At 36.8% G+C, this 21,320-nt stretch overlaps 1 protein-coding gene across 1 annotated transcript; it reads left to right on the top strand.

Annotated features, from left to right (window-relative positions):
* Positions 1 to 1,887: 1,887 nt before the first annotated feature.
* Positions 1,888 to 5,307, top strand: LOC128666387 (lysozyme C-1-like). Its single transcript, XM_053720957.1, has 4 exons — positions 1,888 to 2,026; positions 2,693 to 2,851; positions 4,332 to 4,410; positions 5,253 to 5,307. Exons 1-4 carry the CDS (start codon positions 1,888 to 1,890, stop codon positions 5,305 to 5,307), a joined length of 432 nt encoding a protein of 143 aa, XP_053576932.1.
* The last annotated feature ends 16,013 nt before the right edge of the window (positions 5,308 to 21,320 follow it).

Below are 21,320 nucleotides of genomic sequence, written 5' to 3'. Positions count from 1 at the left end.
AGGCATGTATCTGTCCTCCCTTGGAGTTGTATTTTTGAGGTTTATGTACTGATAGGCCTACTTAGTTAAGTAACTCTGCTGTCTGCTTTTGCTGCTACACATGCTCCTGCCCTTCCTGCTCAGTGGTGATTATTATCCGTTAATGCCAAATCCTCAGGGGATTGCTGGACACTGTGTCCAAGGGGCTATAGGCTCATGTTTGCCCTCCTCCCTTGGAGGTGTATTTTTTAGGCTTATTTACTGCGAGGCCTACCTTGTACAGTAAGTCTGTTGCCTGCTGTTGCTGCCAGTCCTGCTCCTGCCTTACCTGCTCCATGGCGGTCATCATCTGTCAATGCCAAATCTTCTGGGAACTGCTGGCCACTGTTTCCAAGAGGCTGTAGGCATGTGCTTGTCCTGCCTTGGAGGTGTATTTTTTTGTTTTATGTAATGTGAGGTCTACTTAGTTCAGTAACTCTGCTGCCTGCTGCTGGTGCTGCCACTCCTGCCCTTTCTGTTCAGAAGTGTTTATCTTCTGTCACTACCAAATCCTCAGGGAACTGCTCGCTGCTGTGTCCAAGGCACTCTAGGCACGTGTTTGTCCTTTTCCCTTGGTAGTGTATTTTTGAGGTTTATGTACTGTGAGGCCTACTTAGTAAGTCTGCTGTCTGCTGCTGCGGCCACTCCTGCTCCTGCCCTTCCTGCTCTTTTGTAGTCATCATCTCTCAATGCCAAATCCTGCTGGCTGTTGTTTCCTATGGGCTCTAAGCACTTGTTTGTCATTCTCCCTTGGAGGTGTATTTTTGAGGTTTTGTACTGTGAGGCCTACCTAGTTCAGTAACTATGCTGCCTGCTCCTGTCCTTCTTGTTCAGGCATTTCCTATTCCTAGCAGTGTAATTTTATTGCTAAAAGTAATGTTTTGTGGACTTCCCATTGGTGTAAATGCTATTGAACAAATTTCTTTTTCAACAAAATTCTTATCCAAATATTCAGCTGAACGGAACGGCACATGAACAAAATTCTGAGGACCCGAATTGGTCGAAAAATCGAAACCAAATCTTTCAGATGAACCAAATCATTTTGCCCGTGCACTCTAAAAAAATCATGTTACTAAAGTAGTAATTATTTATATTTTAGTCTTTTTGATACAGGTAAAGCCTTTTTCTTTTAAACGTATACAATAATAGAATTAAAAATTTCTAAGTACTGGAGATACCTGCACACATCAAACAAGAATTGCACTCTCTGTTTTACCTTTTTCTTTTAAAGTTGTTCGATTCTTTTATTAAAAGTTTTGTTTACAATCTCTATGGTTTGGGGTCGTTAAAATTTGTATCCACAATTTCTAACAAACAAAGCAAACAAACTTTACAAGCCATCTGTAAGAACCTTTCTGTTAGTATTTTCATGCACTCTGATGTATTACACCATTTTGGATTCTTTCCTTCCTTTGGGGGTGTGCGTTAGAAGATACAAGATAAGTTTTCTGTGAATTTTCCATGATGGAGGTCAGCGCAGCTGTATTTCTACAATACTTGCAGGCTGCGTCCTCACTTTGAAGGGAAGTTATTTTCAATACCTGTTTAATCTGTACTCTACTTTAAACAAAGTATTTTTCTTGACAGAAAAAAAAGACTCAGCCTAAATAACTTTGGTCACACCTAAATATATTTATTTCTCATTAAAAAAAAGTTGTGTAACAATAAATAAAGAAGTTTTCTTTCTTTATTTAAGGATTTACATATCTTGTTCCTTATGAAGACATTATTATATGGCTGAGGGAATAAATTACATTACACAATTTCATAATTGGAATTTAAATTTTCATTCTACATATATTTTCACACGCATTTGTATATAAATAGCTGGTACTTGCAGTTGAAATACCATCAAACAAGATTGCAAAGATGAAGCTGCTCCTGAGTCTGACTTTCCTTAGTTGTCTGGCATGTTGGATAGAGGCAAAACAATACTCTCCATGTGAACTGATCAAAATATTTCAACAGAAAGGACTGGATCAATATCAAGGCGTTGGTGCTGCTACATGTATGTAAAATAGTAGTTAAATATTCAGTTATTTATCGTCTCATATTATTATTACTGTAGGTATAATAAGTAATAAATAAATTCAACATATCTAGGCATAGGAAAGTAGTAATTAATTAAATGTACAGATAAATACTTCTAATATATGTAAAGGTTTGAATAAATAATAAAAAATCGGATATATGTTCATTATTTTTGAGTTTTTATCTGAAAATTAAATATTTTATTTCATGTTTGAGATTCTACACTTTATATATATATATATATATATATATATATATATATATATATATATATATATACACACACTCACACACATATACTGTATATATATATATATATATATATACACAGTATATATATATACACAGTATATATATATATATATATATATATATATATATATATATATATATATATATATATATATATATATATATATATATATATATATATATATATATATATACAGTATATGTGTGTGAGTGTGTGTATTTTAAAATGAAAAACATTGCCTTCCCTAACTGGACTAACATTTCTGTGATTTCTGTTCTATACAGAACTCCTTTAGAAACATCACAATCTCACTCACTTTAATTTTGTACATTTTATTTTCTTATTCTAAAACATATTTTCCAAGCCCTGTTTCATTTGGTTATTTAACAGGGATATGCATTGCTAAGCATGAGAGTGATTATAAAACTGATGCAATAAATGACAATGGACCAAGTCGAGATTATGGAATATTTCAAATTAACAGCAGATGGTGGTGCGATGATGGGAAGACTGCAAATACGGCAAATGGGTGTAACAAACCATGCAGCAGTAAGTACTAGTAACTCATCATGCATTTCCTTATTAATTTCCCAGTATAATCTGTTAACGAGTCCATGGTTTCCATTGATTGCTTTGTAAAACATTGTTTAATAACAAACATAACATTTTGCTGTGGGATATTTGATGGAATGGCTTTGAGGGTATGAAGAACAGCTTGTGGTATCCAAGGGGGATTTGGGTGGCAGAGGGTGTGTGTTGGTTTCTTTAGTTTAGATTAAAGTTGGTTCAGGTTGGATTTGAGCTGTCTGACAGTAGGGTTGGAGACATGACTGTAAACATGGTTACCATAATAGTTTGAGACAGCCTAGAAGGTTTCTATAACTTCAACCGTTTCCCCAGCTCTATCTATTCTTGAGCCAGGTCGCTGCCATCCCACCTTATATCTGAGAATCAGCTCAGGGATGGGTCCCATCCCACAGCATTACTTTAAAAATGATTCTCCTCACAATGACTGGCTCTGTAGTTTGCTAAATGACTTCCTGCAGAGCTTTCTTCTCTGATGGATTTGCATTCAGTGTAGGATTGGTCTGTGACAGCTTCAGACAACCTCACACCTGAGTAAGTAATATGCATGGATTATTGTTGCTCATATCGAAATAACACTGTTTTTGGCACCTGCATGTGTCTTGTCACCTAGTGTCTGCCTCTTTTTTGTCCTCTAGTATATACTTGCATACTGTCCCCTATGTGTTATCACCTTGTTTCTATCTGTAAACTGTAAATTTGGGGTTACCTGTGTCCTTCCCTTTGGGCAGGAGCGTAACTACAGGGGTGTCAGAGGTCTCCGATGAGACTGGGCCCACACATATAGGGGCCCATTCTGTCCATCAAGTCAGTAATGTCATTCCTACTGAGGGTCTTGGTGGTGCATGGACTCCACCTGCATTATGCCTGGACCCTCTACACATCCCCCATTAAAAGAAACCTCACAGTATACATCTATGGTAGGATGATTACAAGATTGCTGCCACTGTGTTACATACAGTATATTTAAATCTGCCACCATATTTATACAGAAACGCTGAGCAAGAGCATATTGTCTGGCATGGACTAACATAGGGGGGAAGGACAACAGTCACATGCAGCTCATCTTGATAAAGCCTGTTGATGTAAGTGGGTACCTGTTTTTGTGTGATTGTGGATGTTAGGTGTGCTCAGTGCGTGCATTGGTCCTATTCTGGCCCTGTTATTTTTATTCTATACAACTGACTCACTTAATATTACCCATCACACCATACTTTAGAGAATCAGGTGTCTAAAACTGGTTGAAGCTGCACAGGTTGGTAAAGCGGTTAGAGAGACTTGAACGGCTAATTAGAAATTAATTGTGAGGACAGTTTATTGCCAGGTAATGTAAAGAAGAGACGAGACATCAAGAAAGAAGAACAAAACAATTGTGTTTCACATATGCAAATATAAATTAATCATATTCAATTAATATCTCCTGTTTTATCTATTATCATTTTAGGTTTTCTGAATGATGACATCACTGATGATATTGAATGCGCTAAAAGAGTGGTCAGGGATCCACAAGGCCTGAATGCTTGGTAAGAAAATGAAATGAATATGTTTTATGTACAAATCATACATTTTTGTGACTAGCAAACATTGTGCTGAAATTGAATTGATACATCTGTAGTTTTTTTCTACTCTATTTGATTAATTTATTGACCGCCCTGGTCAACTCCAATGGTAGTCCATGTAAGAGAGTACAGAGTTAGTAAACCACCTGCTATTTAATTGTACAGAACATTGTAATAAAACAAAAATAAAAAGTAATTACCACATTTAAAACAAGACCTGAAAATCTTTTATTAAGCCCAAATCGTTTCCTTCTCCTAGATTTATAATATAATCTTAAGCACACAATCAGTACAACTAAAGAGCTGCAGACAATTAATCCATACTTTTCTATTTAATTCTAACAATTATCTTTTACTTATATGCAACATAGACTATTGCTTACCTTCCTTACATAATTATGTATTATCTGGAGTAGTGTATTGATTTTTTTAGTTTTATATTAATGTTTGTAATATATATTGATATATTTATTTAAAAATAGAAGGTATTAATTTCCCTAACACTTTTCATCTTCCATGTTCATGTTTAGTCATAAGGGGTATCGTTTTTATATGATATTTATTTTCATATATTATACAGTATAGTATTTTTGTCCTGTAATCTATTCTATTAAATGGTTCTTGTTAAATAGGAAACATTTCTTTGCTGACCTTAGCTAAGTACCTACCACTTGTGATTGTTAAACACCAAGGGATAGATCAAAATAGTTCTAATATTTGCTCCCGATAACAAGTTTCTAGTTTAAGCCAAATGTTACTTTTACAATTATTTTGCATAATTTCTTTAATTTCTCTTCAATTTTTAGGGTCGCCTATACAAAACACTGCAAAGGTAAAGATATGAGCAAATATAAATGCTGAAGCAGAACAGCAATATTGCAAAGCAATGACTTTGTCTTGTTGTTACTCCTTCAAAACAATGCACCGGCTTGGCTTTGCAAATGTAAAACTTCCATAAATGTTTGTTTTACTACATCTAAAAAATAAAAGTAACTTACTGCATAATTATTGTGTTTATTTTTATTAAATATCCGGTGATAAACTATTCTCAGCAATAAATTAACTCTTATTATTGTATCATGAGTTACTGTACCTTAAGACATTGTGCTCAAAAAAAGTACCTGGGGAAAAAACAGTGGACTGACCAACAACAAGAATATAAAGGAGATTGTAAACAAAGTGGCTGTGGATAATAGTTCTTCCTGGTAAACACTGCAATATTTAAACAAGGGTGATATACAGTAGTCAACAAATGCAAAGACAGTACAATAACACTTAAATTAAATTTCAAACAAGCAGCAGATTTTTTTCTGACAAATTTCAAAGTTGCCTTTCATTTCCCTGTACCTTAAATAACATGGCAGCCATCAGATAAACACAGACTCATATTTGTGTGTTAATGTGAACTATATGCTTTTAAACAAAGGATTCAAACAGATCAAAGTAAAATCTGATAATGGAAGTCAATTGTAAACGGTTTATTTGTTGTTAAATTACATGCTTCATATGAATCAAGGAAGTTTCATTTTGATGTTCACGTTCCTTTAAATGTAACCTTCTTCAAAGTGCTTATCAAGAACAGTGGTAGGACCAGCTATTGTCAGGAGTATATATGAATAATCACAAACACACAGTTTGTGACAGCAAGGCAAAAAAGTCTATGACTAGCTGCGTGCCCACGTTTGTCATTGAGCAGCTGGATGACACAGCATATTACTAAAATAGAAAACAATGTAACTGAGCTAATATAAATTGACTGTATTGCTTGTTAGTCAATATAGGATTAAAAGAGATCATATTGGTTAGACACACATATGTTTATACACTGAATGTGTCTGTTTTAGCGTTTGTGTTCTGCTTAAGTTATTTTTAAGGAAATCAGATATGGGGGCCTAGTTATCAAGCCGTCAACCTCAAATACGCTGTAATTCCGCAGCGTATTTGTGGTGAGGCTGATACGCCTTAGTTATCAAAGGCTCGAGACAGGCAAAAGTAGAATTTTGTGACGTAAGCTTCGATCCGCCGGACTCAGTCCGACACAGATCGATTCTTACGTCACTCCAGATGTTCCGCACACAAGTGCGGCACAATCTCACTACTTTTGCTAGTTATCAAAAAACTAGCAGGTACGCTCAGCACTTTTACGGCCCAGCGTACCTGGTTTTCAATGCGCCACCCCTGGAGGCGGCGGATCCCATAGGAATCAATGGGAGTCTGACCATAGCGAAAGTACAAGTTCGCTGCTGACAGACATCCCATTGATTCCTATGGGAGCTGTCTACACCTAACACCCTAACATGTACCCCGAGTCTAAACACCACTAATCTGTCCCCCCCTACACCGCCACAACTAAATAAAGTTATTACCCCCTAAACCGCCGCTCCCGGAGCCCACCCAAGCTACTCTATACATATTAACCCCTAAACCGCCGCTCCCGGAGCCCACCGCAACTATAATAAATGTATTAACCCCTAAACCGCCGCTCCCTGAACCCGCCGCAACCTATATTAAATGTATTAACCTCTATCCTGCCCCCCCCTACACCGTCGCCACCTATAATAAATTTAATAACCCCTAATCTGCCCCCCCTACACCGTCGCCACCTATAATACATTTATTAACCCCTATCCTGCCCCCCACTACGCCGCCGCCACTGTACTAAAATTATTAACCCCTAAACCTAAGTCTAACCCTAACCCAAACGCCCCCCTAACTTAAATATTAATTAAATAAATCAAAATAAATTAACTCTTATTAACTAAATGAATCCTATTTAAAACTAAATACTTACCTTTAAAATAAACCCTAATATAGCTACAATATAAATAATAATTATATTATAGCTATCTTAGGATTTATTTTTATTTTACAGGTACCTTTCAATTTATTTTAACTAGGTACAATAGCTATTAAATAGTTATTAACTATTTAATAGCTTACCTAGCTAAAAGAAACTGAAATTTACCTGTAAAATAAATCCTAACCTAAGTTACAATTACACCTAACACTACACTATACTTTAATAAATTATTCATATTTAAAAATAAATACTTACCTGTAAAATAAACCCTAAGATAGCTACAATATAATTAATAATTATATTGTAGCTATCTTAGGATTTATATTTATTTTACAGGTAACTTTGTATTTATTTTAGCTAGTTAGAATAGTTATTAAATAGTTATTAATTATTTAATAACTACCTAGCTAAAAGAAATACAAAATTACCTGTAAAATAAATCCTAACCTAAGTTACAATTAAACCTAATACTACACTATCATTAAATTAATTAAATAAACTACCTACAAATAACTACAATTAAATACAATTACATAAACTAACTAAAGTACAAAAAATAAAAAAAGCTAAGTTACAAAAAATAAAAAAATAAGTTACAAACATGTTAAAAATATTACAACAATTTTAAGCTACTTACACCTAATCTAAGCCCCCTAATAAAATAACAAACCCCCCCAAAATAAAAAAATGCCCTACCCTATTCTAAATTAAATAAAGTTCAAAGCTCTTTTACCTTACCAGCCCTTAAAAGGGCCATTTGTGGGGGCATGCCCCAAAGAAAACAGCTCTTTTTCCTGTAAAAGAAAAATACAACCCCCCCCAACATTAAAACCCACCAACCACATACCCCTAATCTAACCCAAACCCCCCTTACAAAAACCTAACACTAATCCCCTGAAGATCATCCTACCTTGTCTTCACTCAGCCGAGCAGCGATGGAACCAAAGTGGACATCCAGAGCGGAAGAAGTTAATCCTCCAAGCGGCGCTGAAGAAATCTTCCATCCGATGAAGTCATCATCCAGGCGGCGCTGAAGAAAAGTCTTCGATCCGGCCGATGTCATCTTCAAAGAGGTGCTGAAGAGGTCTTCTATCCGGGCGATGTAATCTTCCAACCCGGGTCTTGAATCTTCCTCCAGCCGACGCGGAACCTCCTTCTTCACCGACGGACTACGACGAATGAAGGCTCCTTTAAGGGACGTCATCCAAGATGGCGTCCCCTCAATTCTGATTGGCTGATAGGATTCTATCAGCCAATCGGAATTAAGGTAGGAATATTCTGATTGGCTGATGGAGTCAGCCAATCAGAATCAAGTTCAATCCGATTGGCTGATCCGATCAGCCAATCAGATTGAGCTCGCATTCTATTGGCTGATCGGAACAGCCAATAGAATGCGAGCTCAATCTGATTGGCTGATTCCATCAGCCAATCAGATTTTTCCTACCTTAATTCCGATTGGCTGATAGAATCCTATCAGCCAATCGGATTTGAGGGGACGCCATCTTGGATGACGTCCCTTAAAGGAGCCTTCATTCGTCGTAGTCCGTCGGTGAAGAAGGAGGTTCCGCGTCGGCGGGAGGAAGATTCAAGACCCGGCTTGGAAGATGACATCGCCCAGATAGAAGACCTCTTCAGCGCCTCTTTGAAGATGACATCGGCTGGATCGAAGACTTTTCTTCAGCGCCGCCTGGATGATGACTTCATCGGATGGAAGATTTCTTCAGCGCTGCTTGGAGGATTAACTTCTTCCGCTCCGGATGTCCACTTTGGTTCCATCGCTGCTCGGCTGAGTGAAGACGACTCAAGGTAGGATGATCTTCAGGGGATTAGTGTTAGGTTTTTGTAAGGGGGGTTTGGGTTAGATTAGGGGTATGTGGGTGGTGGGTTTTAATGTTGGGGGGGGGTTGTATTTTTCTTTTACAAGCAAAAGAGCTGTTTTCTTTGGGGCATGCCCCCACAAATGGCTCTTTTAAGGGCTGGTAAGGTAAAAGAGCTTTGAACTTTATTTAATTTAGAATAGGGTAGGGCATTTTTTTTATTTTGGGGGGGTTTGTTATTTTATTAGGGGGCTTAGATTAGGTGTAAGTAGCTTAAAATTGTTGTAATATTTTTAACATTTTTGTAACTTATTTTTTTATTTTTTGTAACTTAGCTTTTTTTATTTTTTGTACTTTAGTTAGTTTATGTAATTGTATTTAATTGTAGTTATTTGTAGGTAGTTTATTTAATTAATTTAATGATAGTGTAGTATTAGGTTTAATTGTAACTTAGGTTAGGATTTATTTTACAGGTAATTTTGTATTTCTTTTAGCTATGTAGTTATTAAATAGTTAATAACTATTTAATAACTATTCTAACTAGCTAAAATAAATACAAAGTTACCTGTAAAATAAATATAAATCCTAAGATAGCTACAATATATTTATTAATTATATTGTAGCTATCTTAGGGTTTATTTTACAGGTAAGTATTTTATTTTAAATAGGAATAATTTATTAAAGTATAGTGTAGTGTTAGGTGTAATTGTAACTTAGGTTAGGATTTATTTTACAGGTAAATTTCAGTTTCTTTTAGCTAGGTAAGCTATTAAATAGTTAATAACTATTTAATAGCTATTGTACCTAGTTAAAATAAATTGAAAGGTACCTGTAAAATAAAAATAAATCCTAAGATAGCTAGAATATAATTATTATTTATATTGTAGCTATATTAGGGTTTATTTTAAAGGTAAGTATTTAGTTTTAAATATGATTAATTTAGTTAATAAGAGTAATATTTATTTTGATTTATTTAATTAATATTTAAGTTAGGGGGCGTTAGGGTTAGGGTTAGACTTAGGTTTAGGGGTTAATAATTTTAGTACAGTGGCGGCGGCGTAGTGGGGGGCAGGAGGATAGGGGTTAATAAATTTATTATAGGGGGCGACGGTGTAGGGGAGGCAGATTAGGGGTTAATAAATTTATTATAGGTGACGACGGTGTAGGGGGGGCAGGATAGGGGTTAATAGGTTTAATATAGGTTGCGGCGGGTTCAGGGAGCGGCGGTTTAGGGGTTAAACTATTTATTTAGTTGCGGAGAGGTGCGGGATCAGCAGGATAGGGGTTAATAACTTTATAATAGAGGGCGACGGTGTAAGGGGGGCAGGATAGGGGTTACTAGGTATACTGTAGGTGGCAGCGGCGTCCGGGAGCGGCAGTTTAGGGGTTAATACATTTATAAGAGTTGCGGCAGGGTCTAGGAGCGGCGGTTTAGGGGTTAGTAACTTTATTGAGTTGCGGGAGGCTCCGGGGGCGCCGGTATAGGTATAGAACAGTGTAGTTTAGTGTGGGTGCTTAGTGACAGGCTAGCAATAAAGCTGGGAAAAAGCCGAAGAGCAGCGAGATCGGATGAGTGATAACTGTCACAGTCCGCTGCTCATCGCCCCGTGGCTTTTTGACAGCTTTATTTGATAACTTAGGCGTATTTTTTCAGGTCCGCGGCGGCGAAGGTAGGCGAGCTTAGGCGGGCGTATTGGGCCGGCGAAGCCAGAAAAGTAGACGGCTTGATAACTAGCCCCCATGGTCTCTTCCTTCACAAGTATTTTAATATGATTAGATGCCTGGATTTTTAATCTGTGTAGATGTTGAAAATGATAATGCAGTAACTTATGTATTGAAATAGTTTTCCTAAACATAAAGGGCTAGATTACAAGTGAAGTTTAAAATATCGCTCTGCAAAAGCGATATTTGTGCTCCACTGAGTAATACCAGCACATGATAATGTGCAATGGTATTACAAGTTGAGAGAAATGTGAAATGTGATGCTGAGGCAACAATAAATCTTGATATTCACTTTAGGGTAGGGGGAGAGTGAAGTGGATAAGGGGGGGAATGGAGGGAAGGGAGAGGGAAGGGAGAGTGGTGAGAGGTGAAGGGGAGAATTAAGGTAGGGGATAGGGGAGACAAGGTTTTAGAGGGGGCGGCTGATTATTGTCCAAGGTCGGATGAGGGTTTGTGGTTCTTGGATGTTTATATGGTTAGGTTTTTGAGAGTTACACTGCTGGGCTTGTTGTTTTCTGATCCCATATAAATATTATGTCTAGTATAAGGTTGGGTTTGCCTTTATAGCTATAGTGAATTTTCTCTCAAGACAGCACATAGTCAACTTCTTGTAGCCACATCTGGTATGTAGGGACTTGTGTCTTTTTCCAAAACCTGGGTATTAGTCATTTGGCACAGTTTATCATGCATTGTAGTAGTTTTCTACGTACTGTATAAGACAGGTGATTTTCAGTAGATTATTAAATAGAATCATTGTGGGGTGTAAGTGTAGAGATGTACCTAAAGTAGAGTTAATGCAGGTTGTGATAGAATCCCAATAGGATTTAAGTTTGGGGCAGGACCACCAAATATGTGACAGCATACCAAGTTCGCCACAGTGTCTCCAGCAGGGGAGCCTTTGGGAAGATACTGTGGAGTCTATATGGAGTGAGATACCACCGGGATAACATTTTATAGTTTAGTTCTATGATAGCGGGTGAGATTGATGATTTTGTAGTTGTGTTAAAAAATTTGTTCTACTGGTTGTCTGTGAATGATTCATTTAGTTTCCCATTTAGTTATATATGTAGGCTTATGTATGGGGAAGCATCCTCTGAGCAGTTTATAGATTAAAGGACCAGTAAACACAGTAGATTTGCATAATCAACAAATGCAAGATAACAAGACAATACAATAGCATTTACTCTGAATTTCAAATGAGTAGTAGATTTGTTTCTAACAAATTTCAAAGTTATGTATATTTCCACTCCCCCTGTACCATGTGATAGCAATAAGCCAATCACAAATGCATATATGTATAGTCTGTTGCATATATGTATAGTCTGGGTCAGCCAATAGGATTGAACTTCAATCCTATTGGCTGATTGCATCAGCCAATAGGATTTGTCCTACCTTAATTCCGATTGGCTGATAGAATTCTAAAATCACCAGGGTATGTAAACTTTTGATCAGGGTCATTTGGGTAGTTTCTGTTGTCATTATGATTTAAAAAGAGTAAACACAGTTGATTGATAATAAATGGCTTCAGCCAAACACTAACCATGAGTGAAAGAAAAGTTTTTGTGTTATGATTCATATTCTCTGAAAAATGGCCAAGATATCATAAATTCTGCCAGGGTATGTAAACTGTATATATATATATATATATATATATATATATATATATATATATATATATATATATATATATATATATATATATATATATACTACACTATGTGGATTTGGAGCACATTTGCAGTGGATGCGTTTACTGGCAGCAAGGCAAAGCCCTGGTCAATATTTAATTTGGAATTTCTATGAAATAAAGAAGTGTAAAAAAAAAATATTTTAAATTCTGAGAAAAATAATATTATGGTTAAAATAGGCCTAAAACTGGGGGGGGGGGGACTGAGGGGGTAGTATAATTTTGAGTGCCTAGGGCAGCACAAAACCTTAAAAAGCCACTGTATTGGGCAGATAATTCTAGAGGTAATACCTGAAAAAGCCAGGAAAGATGCCCCTGTTTGTGCCACTTTTCTAGAAGTTTATGAGCTTTTGTTTGTAGGGGGAGGTAATTGTATCTAAATAGATTGGGTATTTCAGGTGTAATAATTATTCCGAGGTAGCGGATAGAGTAGAGTTTGATTTTTTGGGTTAAATAGGTTATTTCTTCTGGGAGAAGATTTACTGGTAGTAGAATTGATTTATCCATGTTGATGCAGAAATTGGAGACTTTTTGTATTTATTGAGTTCTTTAAGTAGGGTTGGGATGGATGTGGTAGGGGATCTGATAGAAAAAATGATATCATCCACGTATAATAGACATTTCTGGTGGATTGGACCAAAGTCTATGCCTATGATGTTGGGGTTGATCCTAATTCGGGCCGCTAGCATCTCAACTGTTAGAGCGAAGTGCTCCCTGGTGAGTGCCATTTCTTATGGGGAATCTATTAGAGGTTATGTTGTTAGCACACACGGTTGCCGAGGGGTTAGTGTAGAGGGCTATTATCCTATTTACAAAAGTCGAAGAGAAGCCAAATTTTGACAGGGAGGACCACATAAAATCCCAGTCCACCCTGTCAAAGGCCTTCTTGACGTCCGTGGAGAGTAGGATAAGTGGGTGAATTTTGCTGAGGAAATGGTTTGTAAGACCCAGATTGAATTGTCTTTTTCTTCTTTACCCGGGATGAAGCCGACCTGATCTGTATGTATCAGTATAGGTAGGATTTTGTTTAGGCGAGTGGCTATAATTTTGGCGTATATTTTCACGACAATATTCAACAAGAAGATTGGTTGGTAGTTTTGAACTTGGTCTGTGGGATTACTGGTTTGGGTATAACAGTGATAGATGCTTAAAGAAGATGGTGAGAGAAATTGTCTGTTTGGTTTATAGAGTCTATAAACTTCGAGCAGGTGTGGGCTGAGTGGGGGGGGGGGGGGAGAATAAATGGTAATATTTTGGGGTAAAACCAACTGGGCCTGGTGCTTTCCCAGATGGAACAAGTGATTTTCTTTTTATGTTTACCTTATGTTTAAAAGCATTTTTTCCCGCACTTTTTGTTGCAGTTTTCTTGCACACCATGATATAGACAACAAATAATGCTATAGTTTGAATCTGCGGGACCTCCAGGAAAAGAAGATATATAATATGTATAGGTTTCTCATTGAAAAGTGACCTACAGTAGGGCCTAAATATGAGCAGCATCTAAAAACTGCAAAACAGCTCAGCACAGGGGTGGAAATGGCTCAGCAGTTAAAAGGTTATTATAAATTATCACTTTTTAGCTGTTTCTACATCTTCACATTTACTGAGTTAATTACCAAGCACGAGAGTGACTATAGAACCAACGCAGTAAATAACAATGGACCAAGTCAGGATTATGGGATATTTCAGATCAACAACAAATGGTGGTGAAATGATGCGAAGACTGCAGGGAGTAAAAATGCATGTTTTAAAAATTCTTCCAGTAAGTACCTATTTCGACAGAGTCTTATTTGCTTTTCAAATTATTCATAGTAGACTATAATTATTTCCACATCTTATATTCAGGCAAAATTCATATATAATCAATGGTCATTAGTACCTAGTTATATTTCTTTAAACCTATATTCACTTTGTATAGCATTCCTCTGTATTGTGTGTTTGGTACTATGATAAAATATGCAATGATTTTTAATTATTTAAATAACATTAAAAGGATCATTATTGTGAAAAAATGATATGTTCTCATTCGTTACGAATATGTCATTTTCTCACGATCGACCCCTTTGTTGGGGTTAAACACATAGTTATAGTACTGCTCAAGAGCCAAAGAGAACTGTTGGTTCCAAGTGAAACTGCCACTGACTGAATTACCAGTACTTGTCTCACGACACAGCTGTGTAACTGGCTCAGCACAGGTTTCAACTTGGAACCAGCATTTCTCTGAAGCTCCTAAGCAATAGTTTTAACTATGTTACACACATAGGGCCCAATTATCTAAAGGTCTCTGGACTGTAGAGATTCTCTAAGAATGCTCACCAGTACTTTTATTTCCCTGGTGGAATTCTCTAAAGCCACATTTAAAATTAAATTAAATTACACAGGAATAAATTGTATTAAATATGCACATCATAAATCGAAATTTAAGTCACTGGATGTGCAAAAAACACATGTATAAGTAGAAAATACAAAGTGTAATAGTTATTTTATTGTAAATCGGGCTGAACATGAGCGTTCCATAGGCGTATATGAAATTGTTTCTCAAATCTCAATGTAAATCTCTAATCATTTTCACACTACAGATCTCAGTTTTTTCTCACAAATGAAAAGGTGGCGAGGTTTTATCAAAATACTCTTGAAACCTATTCATATGAAAATAGCAGCAATTTTATGGTACAGTGCTCTGAAAACGGAGTATTTTGATTTGTGTTAGGCGTAATATTAAATTTAAAACATACGCTGGGTTCTCCCTATGTACTTTGTCCACCATTGTCAACTTTTACATAGTAGAGAGCTCTCATTATTTCTTTGGGAGACATTTCACCATTTACAGGGACAGACCCTTTTTTATAGAATTCCATGAACCCTGCCCCTGCGAGTATGGTTACCACCATTTCTGGAAAAAATACTGGTTGTGCTCATTAGCATACATTAGCATTAATAATTATACATTAATTAGAAATTAAAGCTGCTAGGACTGATTTTAAATAAGCATTGGTTTATAATTTGATTCTAATACAATGAGAAGTTTCATCATGATGGCATCTGTATTTCTATATTTCATCTTTATTTTTAATTTTGACCTTAACATTAAAAATATCAGCCATGTCAGTAGAATACTATCTGGTTGGCAACCCTACCTGTGAGTGTCTCTGTAGAAAACCATGTCAAACCCAGCAAAGCTCTTAGAATCACGCCCAGGTCCGCCACTAGAAATTTTGGGGCCCCTGACTTAACCACTGATCAGGCCCCCCCCCCCCCCCTCCTTGGACATGTGCAATTTTTGACCAAGTGACTAAAACGTATATGCACTTTATTCTTAATTGTCTATTTAAACTTGGAAATGTTGTAAAGGTAGAAACATACACTGAAACACAAACACACACTCACACATAAGGATTCACATATAGACACTCTAGCAAACACGCAAAGAAACTCAGACACAGACACCCAAACAGACACTTAGCACTTGTTGTTTACATTGCCGTGACAAGTAATGAGGTAAACTACAGTTTTGTAAAAAAAAGGAGATTTAGAAAACAAAATATGGAGTTCTGATTATCTTTTTGCAAAGGAAGATGCCAACTAAATGATGACAACAGCATGCAGTGGCTGAAAGGAAGGGCCCTGAACTGCCTAAACAATAATTTAAAGGTTAAATGGTAGATTGGTGACTTCTGGAAAGGTCTCATAAGTCTCAAAGTCTGTAGAAAGATGTGAATAATCAGTAGTAAGGTCAAAATGTCCTAAAAAGGAACATACAATGGACACCCACACACAAACTCAAACTTGCACATACACCCAAGGAAACACCAACAGAGACAGCCTCAGAAAACACACAAAGACATACACACACACACACAGAGACACCCACAGAAAACACATAAAGACATACATACACACCCTCACTGAGACATCCACAGAAAACACACAGACATACACACCCTCACAGAGACACCCACAGAAAATACACACCCTCACAGAGACATCCACAGAAAACACACATACATACACACACACACACACACACACCCTCACAGAGACATCCACAGAAAACACAGACATACACACCCACCCTCACAGAAGCATCCAGAGAAAATACACAAAGACAAACACACGCCCACCCTCACAGAGACACCCATAGAAAAGCTCAAAAACATATGCACACACTCTCACAGACATCCACAGAAAATGCACAAAGACATACACACCCACCCTCACAGAGATACCAACAGAAAAAAAATACATACACACTTATAGAGACACAAACCAAAGCACAAAGACATAAACACATACACCCACAGAAACACTCACAGGAGGAAACATTTATGCACCTTGCATCCCCTAAATCAACAGTGTGTGATATGCATGATAAAAAATGCAGAAATTAAGAGATCACTTTTTAAAGAATCATATTTGTAAATGTGCAAACAAAAATTCTGTGAATTCAAAATTGCACATTAATGATCTGGGTAGATTGCTAGATGAAGAAAAGTACTTCTAAAAGGTTGACATATGTTTGTTTGATATTTTCCCCATTTTCCCCAACCAAGAGCACCACTTCAAATATAGTGTACAAATGTTCCCATCTGTCAGCTGTACTTGTGGATTTTGAAAATGCTGTACTCTATGTGGTCTTGGTGGAACCATAAGCTGTGGTACTCATACCATTAGATCTGGTTAAATGCAGGATTTAAGCTTGTTGGTGTGCATTTCAAAATAAAGTCAGCTGTAGAGTAAACTGAACAGTTTTAAGTTAACCTGTCTCATTTCCAACACTGAGCAATCTTAGTCTGAGAGTATAACATGTTATGCAGATGTAAAAATCTTAGATAAAATGCCTCCTTGTATCTGAAAAGTCCTTGCATAAAGGGGCAGTAAACTGGAATATAATATATATAATTTGTGTATTGAGGAGGAAACATTTCTGCATGGTTTTAAATATAGAATTTCTACAGCATTGCCAAATAATCATAAATACACTGCTGCTAAAAAAAAATGTGTTTTTATGGACCCCTGGCCCCACCATACAACTACTACCACACTGAAGTTACAATCTTAAATTGCACAAAGAAATAAAAAACATTTACTAAGTAATTCCTACCTCCTCTGCAAATGAAAGTGATCAGCCATCTGACTCAGGCACACACTCTACAAACAAAGTGCCAAGTCTGTCTCACACTGCGCATAGTGGTTTAGTGCACACTCAGAAATCCTCTCAAATGCTAATACTTTACTCCTTGTAATAACATTTCCAATGCTCAATTAGCACTCTGCTGTAGTACCCACTGGTGGCTGCCAAAATTTAAAAAAAAAAAAAAAAAAAAAAAATTTTTTTTTTTTTTACTTCTTGCCTCATGGGGCCCCCCTAGCCCATTGGGCCCCTGACAGGAGTCACCCCTGTCACCCCCTGATGGCGGCCCTGATCACGCCGATAGAGTTGCGCAGTCGATGGTGGTAAAATGACATGGTCTAATGAATGACAGCATCTAATGTTATCACTTTAATAGCGCTTTAGTATATACCTCAATTGCTGTTTGTCATGTTTTTGTTAGGCTTTTCTGAATGATGACATCTATGATGATATAGAATGGCTAAATATCCTAATGGCTTGGGAGCCTGGTAAGTAAGATACTGTTTTTTGAACAAATGTATTAAAACATTCAAAATCAAGTACTGTTGATTATGCATTTAATTTAATCTTCCATAACAGATATTCCCATTTCCATGATTCTCTAAAGGTGATGTTCTTTTTTTAAAGGGACATGAAACCCCAAAAATGTAGCTAGCAGGGGGTGTCAATCAACCTGATTGTATTCGATCGGGTTGATTTCCGGCGATGTCTGTCCGCCTCTTTAGAGCAGGCGGACAGGTTATGGCGCAGCGGTCTTTAGCTTGATAATTTGGCCCCTTAATCTGCTTCGTTCTGTTGGTATACTTTGTTGAAAAAGCATTCCTAGAAAGGCTCAGGAACTGGAAGCTAGCAGCTGATTGATGGCTGCACATATATACCTCTTATCATTATCTTACCAACGTGATCAGCTAGCTCCTAGTATTGCATTGCTGCTTCTTCAATAAAGGATACCAAGAGAATGAAGCAACAATGTGAATCGAAGAAAGTTGGACATTTTTTAGAATAGTATGTTCAATTTGAATCATGAAAGAATGATTTTGGACTAGATTACAAGTGAAGCGCTAAATTATTGCACTCCCACAAACGGGAAAATTTTCCCATTTGTGGGAGTGCAATAATTAACCAGACATTGCAAGTGGCTGGTTATTGCTACCTCAAGATTGTAGTAACAATTAGCGCTTATAAAATTAACCAGAGGTCGGACCTCTGTTTGATTTTATAAATGCCCCCAAAATGCTGTCTAGTGTAGTTTATTAAAAAATAAAGATGGCAGCATCTTTATCTTTTAATAAATTTACTGCACTAGGCAGTATTTTGGGGTGAAAGTTGGTGGACACTGAAAAGTGCTTTTACATTGTGTTAAATGGGAACTGTGTGTTCCCAGTAAATATATGTATATGCTTATATGCATATATATTTATGTCTTAATATAATATACACATATTAACTCATACATATATATGTAAATCAGCATATAGATATATTTTTGATTGCTGCCACCACTGCGCAACATACCCCCTTCACTGGCACAGAATTTCTGATACAGTCTCTGACGCCATCAAAACAAGGCTCCCATAGGAGGCGTGCTCTCGTGAGAACTTGCCAAAAATACCTGAGAATTTTTAGCATTTTTGCTATCACTCCATGTAAACAGAAATATCCTTATTTACAACGAAAGGTATTGATGTAAGCCCATTTTGTTATATTTCATGCCACGGTTTCACCTCCAAATGTGATCATATAAAAAAAAATTGTTAACTTTTTAACAAACTTTGGGTTTGTCACTGAAATTAAAGGAACAGTCTAGTCAAAATTAAAGTTTCATGATTTAGATAGGGCATGCTGCAATTTTAAACAACTTTTCAATTTACTTTTTATCAAATTTTCTTTGTTTTATTGGTATTCTTTTTTTAAAAGCTAAACCTAGGTAGGCACAAACTGATTTCTAAACTATTGAAAACAGCCTTTTATCTCAGAGCATTTTGATAGTTTTTCACAGTTAGACATTGCTAGTTTGTGTGTGTCATATAGATGACATTGTGCTCACTCTAATGGAGTTATTTAGGAGTCAGCACTGCTTGGCTAAAATGCATGTCTGTCAAAAGTACTGAGAGAAGGGGGCAGTCTGCAGGGGCTCAGATACAAGGTAATCACAGAGGTAATAAGTGTATTAATATCACAATGTTGGTTATACAAAATTGGTGAATGGGTAATAAAATGATTATCTATCTTTTTAAACAATAAACATTTTCAAGTAGGCTGTCCCTGTAAACACTCTGCATGATCTGCTTAACAACTGTAAATCCAGGCTGATATATTGTATAGAGCGTTTGTGTATTGGATATGGTGTGCCCCTTCTCATGACATCATAATGCTGACACTCTGCCTCTTGACTCCACCTCCAATGTACGTTTAATCCTTGATTGTGATTGGGACTTATTGCTGACCAGTCTAAAACAATCCATTTTTTTACTTTTCAACCACTCTTAATGCTTTTAGACAAGGCCGTATTGGTCTTCCAGGATACCAGGAGATCTCCAGGTGGGCCATTCAGCTGTAAAATGCCTTGGCAATCCTCTGATTTCATGACTCCCTTAATATGTTCACTGTTTGCTGATGCCTTTTTACTCTGTGTAACTATCTCTCTTGGTATGTGAATAGAGCCCTGTACCATTCCGTGCTAAATTCACTGCTTTCTGATGCCTTTTTACTATGTGTTGCTTCTCTCTTGGTATGTGAATAGAGTCTTGTACTATCATCTGTAAAATTAACTGCTTGTTTGACTGGGTAATGATATGAATATAAAATATATTGCACTCATATTGAGTAAAGCACCCCTTGTGGTGCCAGTGAAGCAGATCACAACAGTCACCCAGCAGACTGACCTCCGGTGCTGTTACAGCAATCTGTAGGTGATGTAAAAAGACATAGACACCAATATGGTCCAATATGGTGACTGTTGTGATCCCAGTCTGCTTCACTGGCACCAAAAGGGGTGCTTTACTCAATGTCAGTGCAATATATTTTATATTCATATCATTACCCAGTCAAACAATATTAGGCCATGTGGTGCTTCTGTCTCCTTATGTTATCTACAGATTGCTGATTTTGGATTGGGACCCTGATCCACTCACAGATAGCTGCCTGGACCTGACACGTGAATTTCCTTTGGGATTACATCTACATTCTATTATATTTGGGACATTTGGTATATTTTATTTTTGTAGTGTTGTCACTTCTTAACTGCATATTGCCGCTAGATAAGCTAGTCCTTGGCTTGGCTACCCTGTCGAGCCTATATATATATATATATATATATATATATATTTTCCATTTTTTTCTTTGAGTTCTTTTCTCTGAGTCCTTTTCTCATCTGAGCCCACAGTCATAGCGTGTGCCTAAATCACTTGGTATAGTTATTTGTGGCTTTATTTCACCAAGGGCGCCCCCTATATATGTTTTTATCTTTTTACTATGTGTACTATGTGTATGTGAATAGAGTCTTGTTCTCTCACCTGCTAAATTCACTGCTTTCTGGTGTGTAACTCTCTCTCTTGGTATGTGATTGTTGTCTGTTAAATAAGTCTTGTATTTACTGTTATGATATTTTAATGTCTTGTCATTAGCTATGTGATGTTCAAGCTTTGTCACTATTTGCTATAATTTCTAAATGTATAAGTCTACTAATGGCATAACTTCAGCCTCCTCCAAATCCTA

This window comes from Bombina bombina, chromosome 1, assembly GCF_027579735.1.
Source record: "Bombina bombina isolate aBomBom1 chromosome 1, aBomBom1.pri, whole genome shotgun sequence".
Classification (NCBI taxonomy): Eukaryota; Metazoa; Chordata; class Amphibia; order Anura; family Bombinatoridae; genus Bombina; species Bombina bombina.
Note: the sequence above shows the minus strand (reverse complement) of the source record. Positions and strands in the feature narration are given on the sequence as shown.

What these genes read in the sequence shown, in the direction of transcription:
- LOC128666387 (XM_053720957.1), top strand. Translation starts at nt 1,888, where the DNA reads ATGAAGCTGCTCCTGAGTCTGACTTTCCTTAGTTGTCTGGCATGTTGG. An exon ending in AGGCGTTGGTGCTGCTACAT is followed by an intron (nt 2,027 to 2,692) that starts GTATGTAAAATA and finishes GTTATTTAACAG; the next exon opens with GGATATGCATTGCTAAGCAT. An exon ending in CCACAAGGCCTGAATGCTTG is followed by an intron (nt 4,411 to 5,252) that starts GTAAGAAAATGA and finishes TTCAATTTTTAG; the next exon opens with GGTCGCCTATACAAAACACT.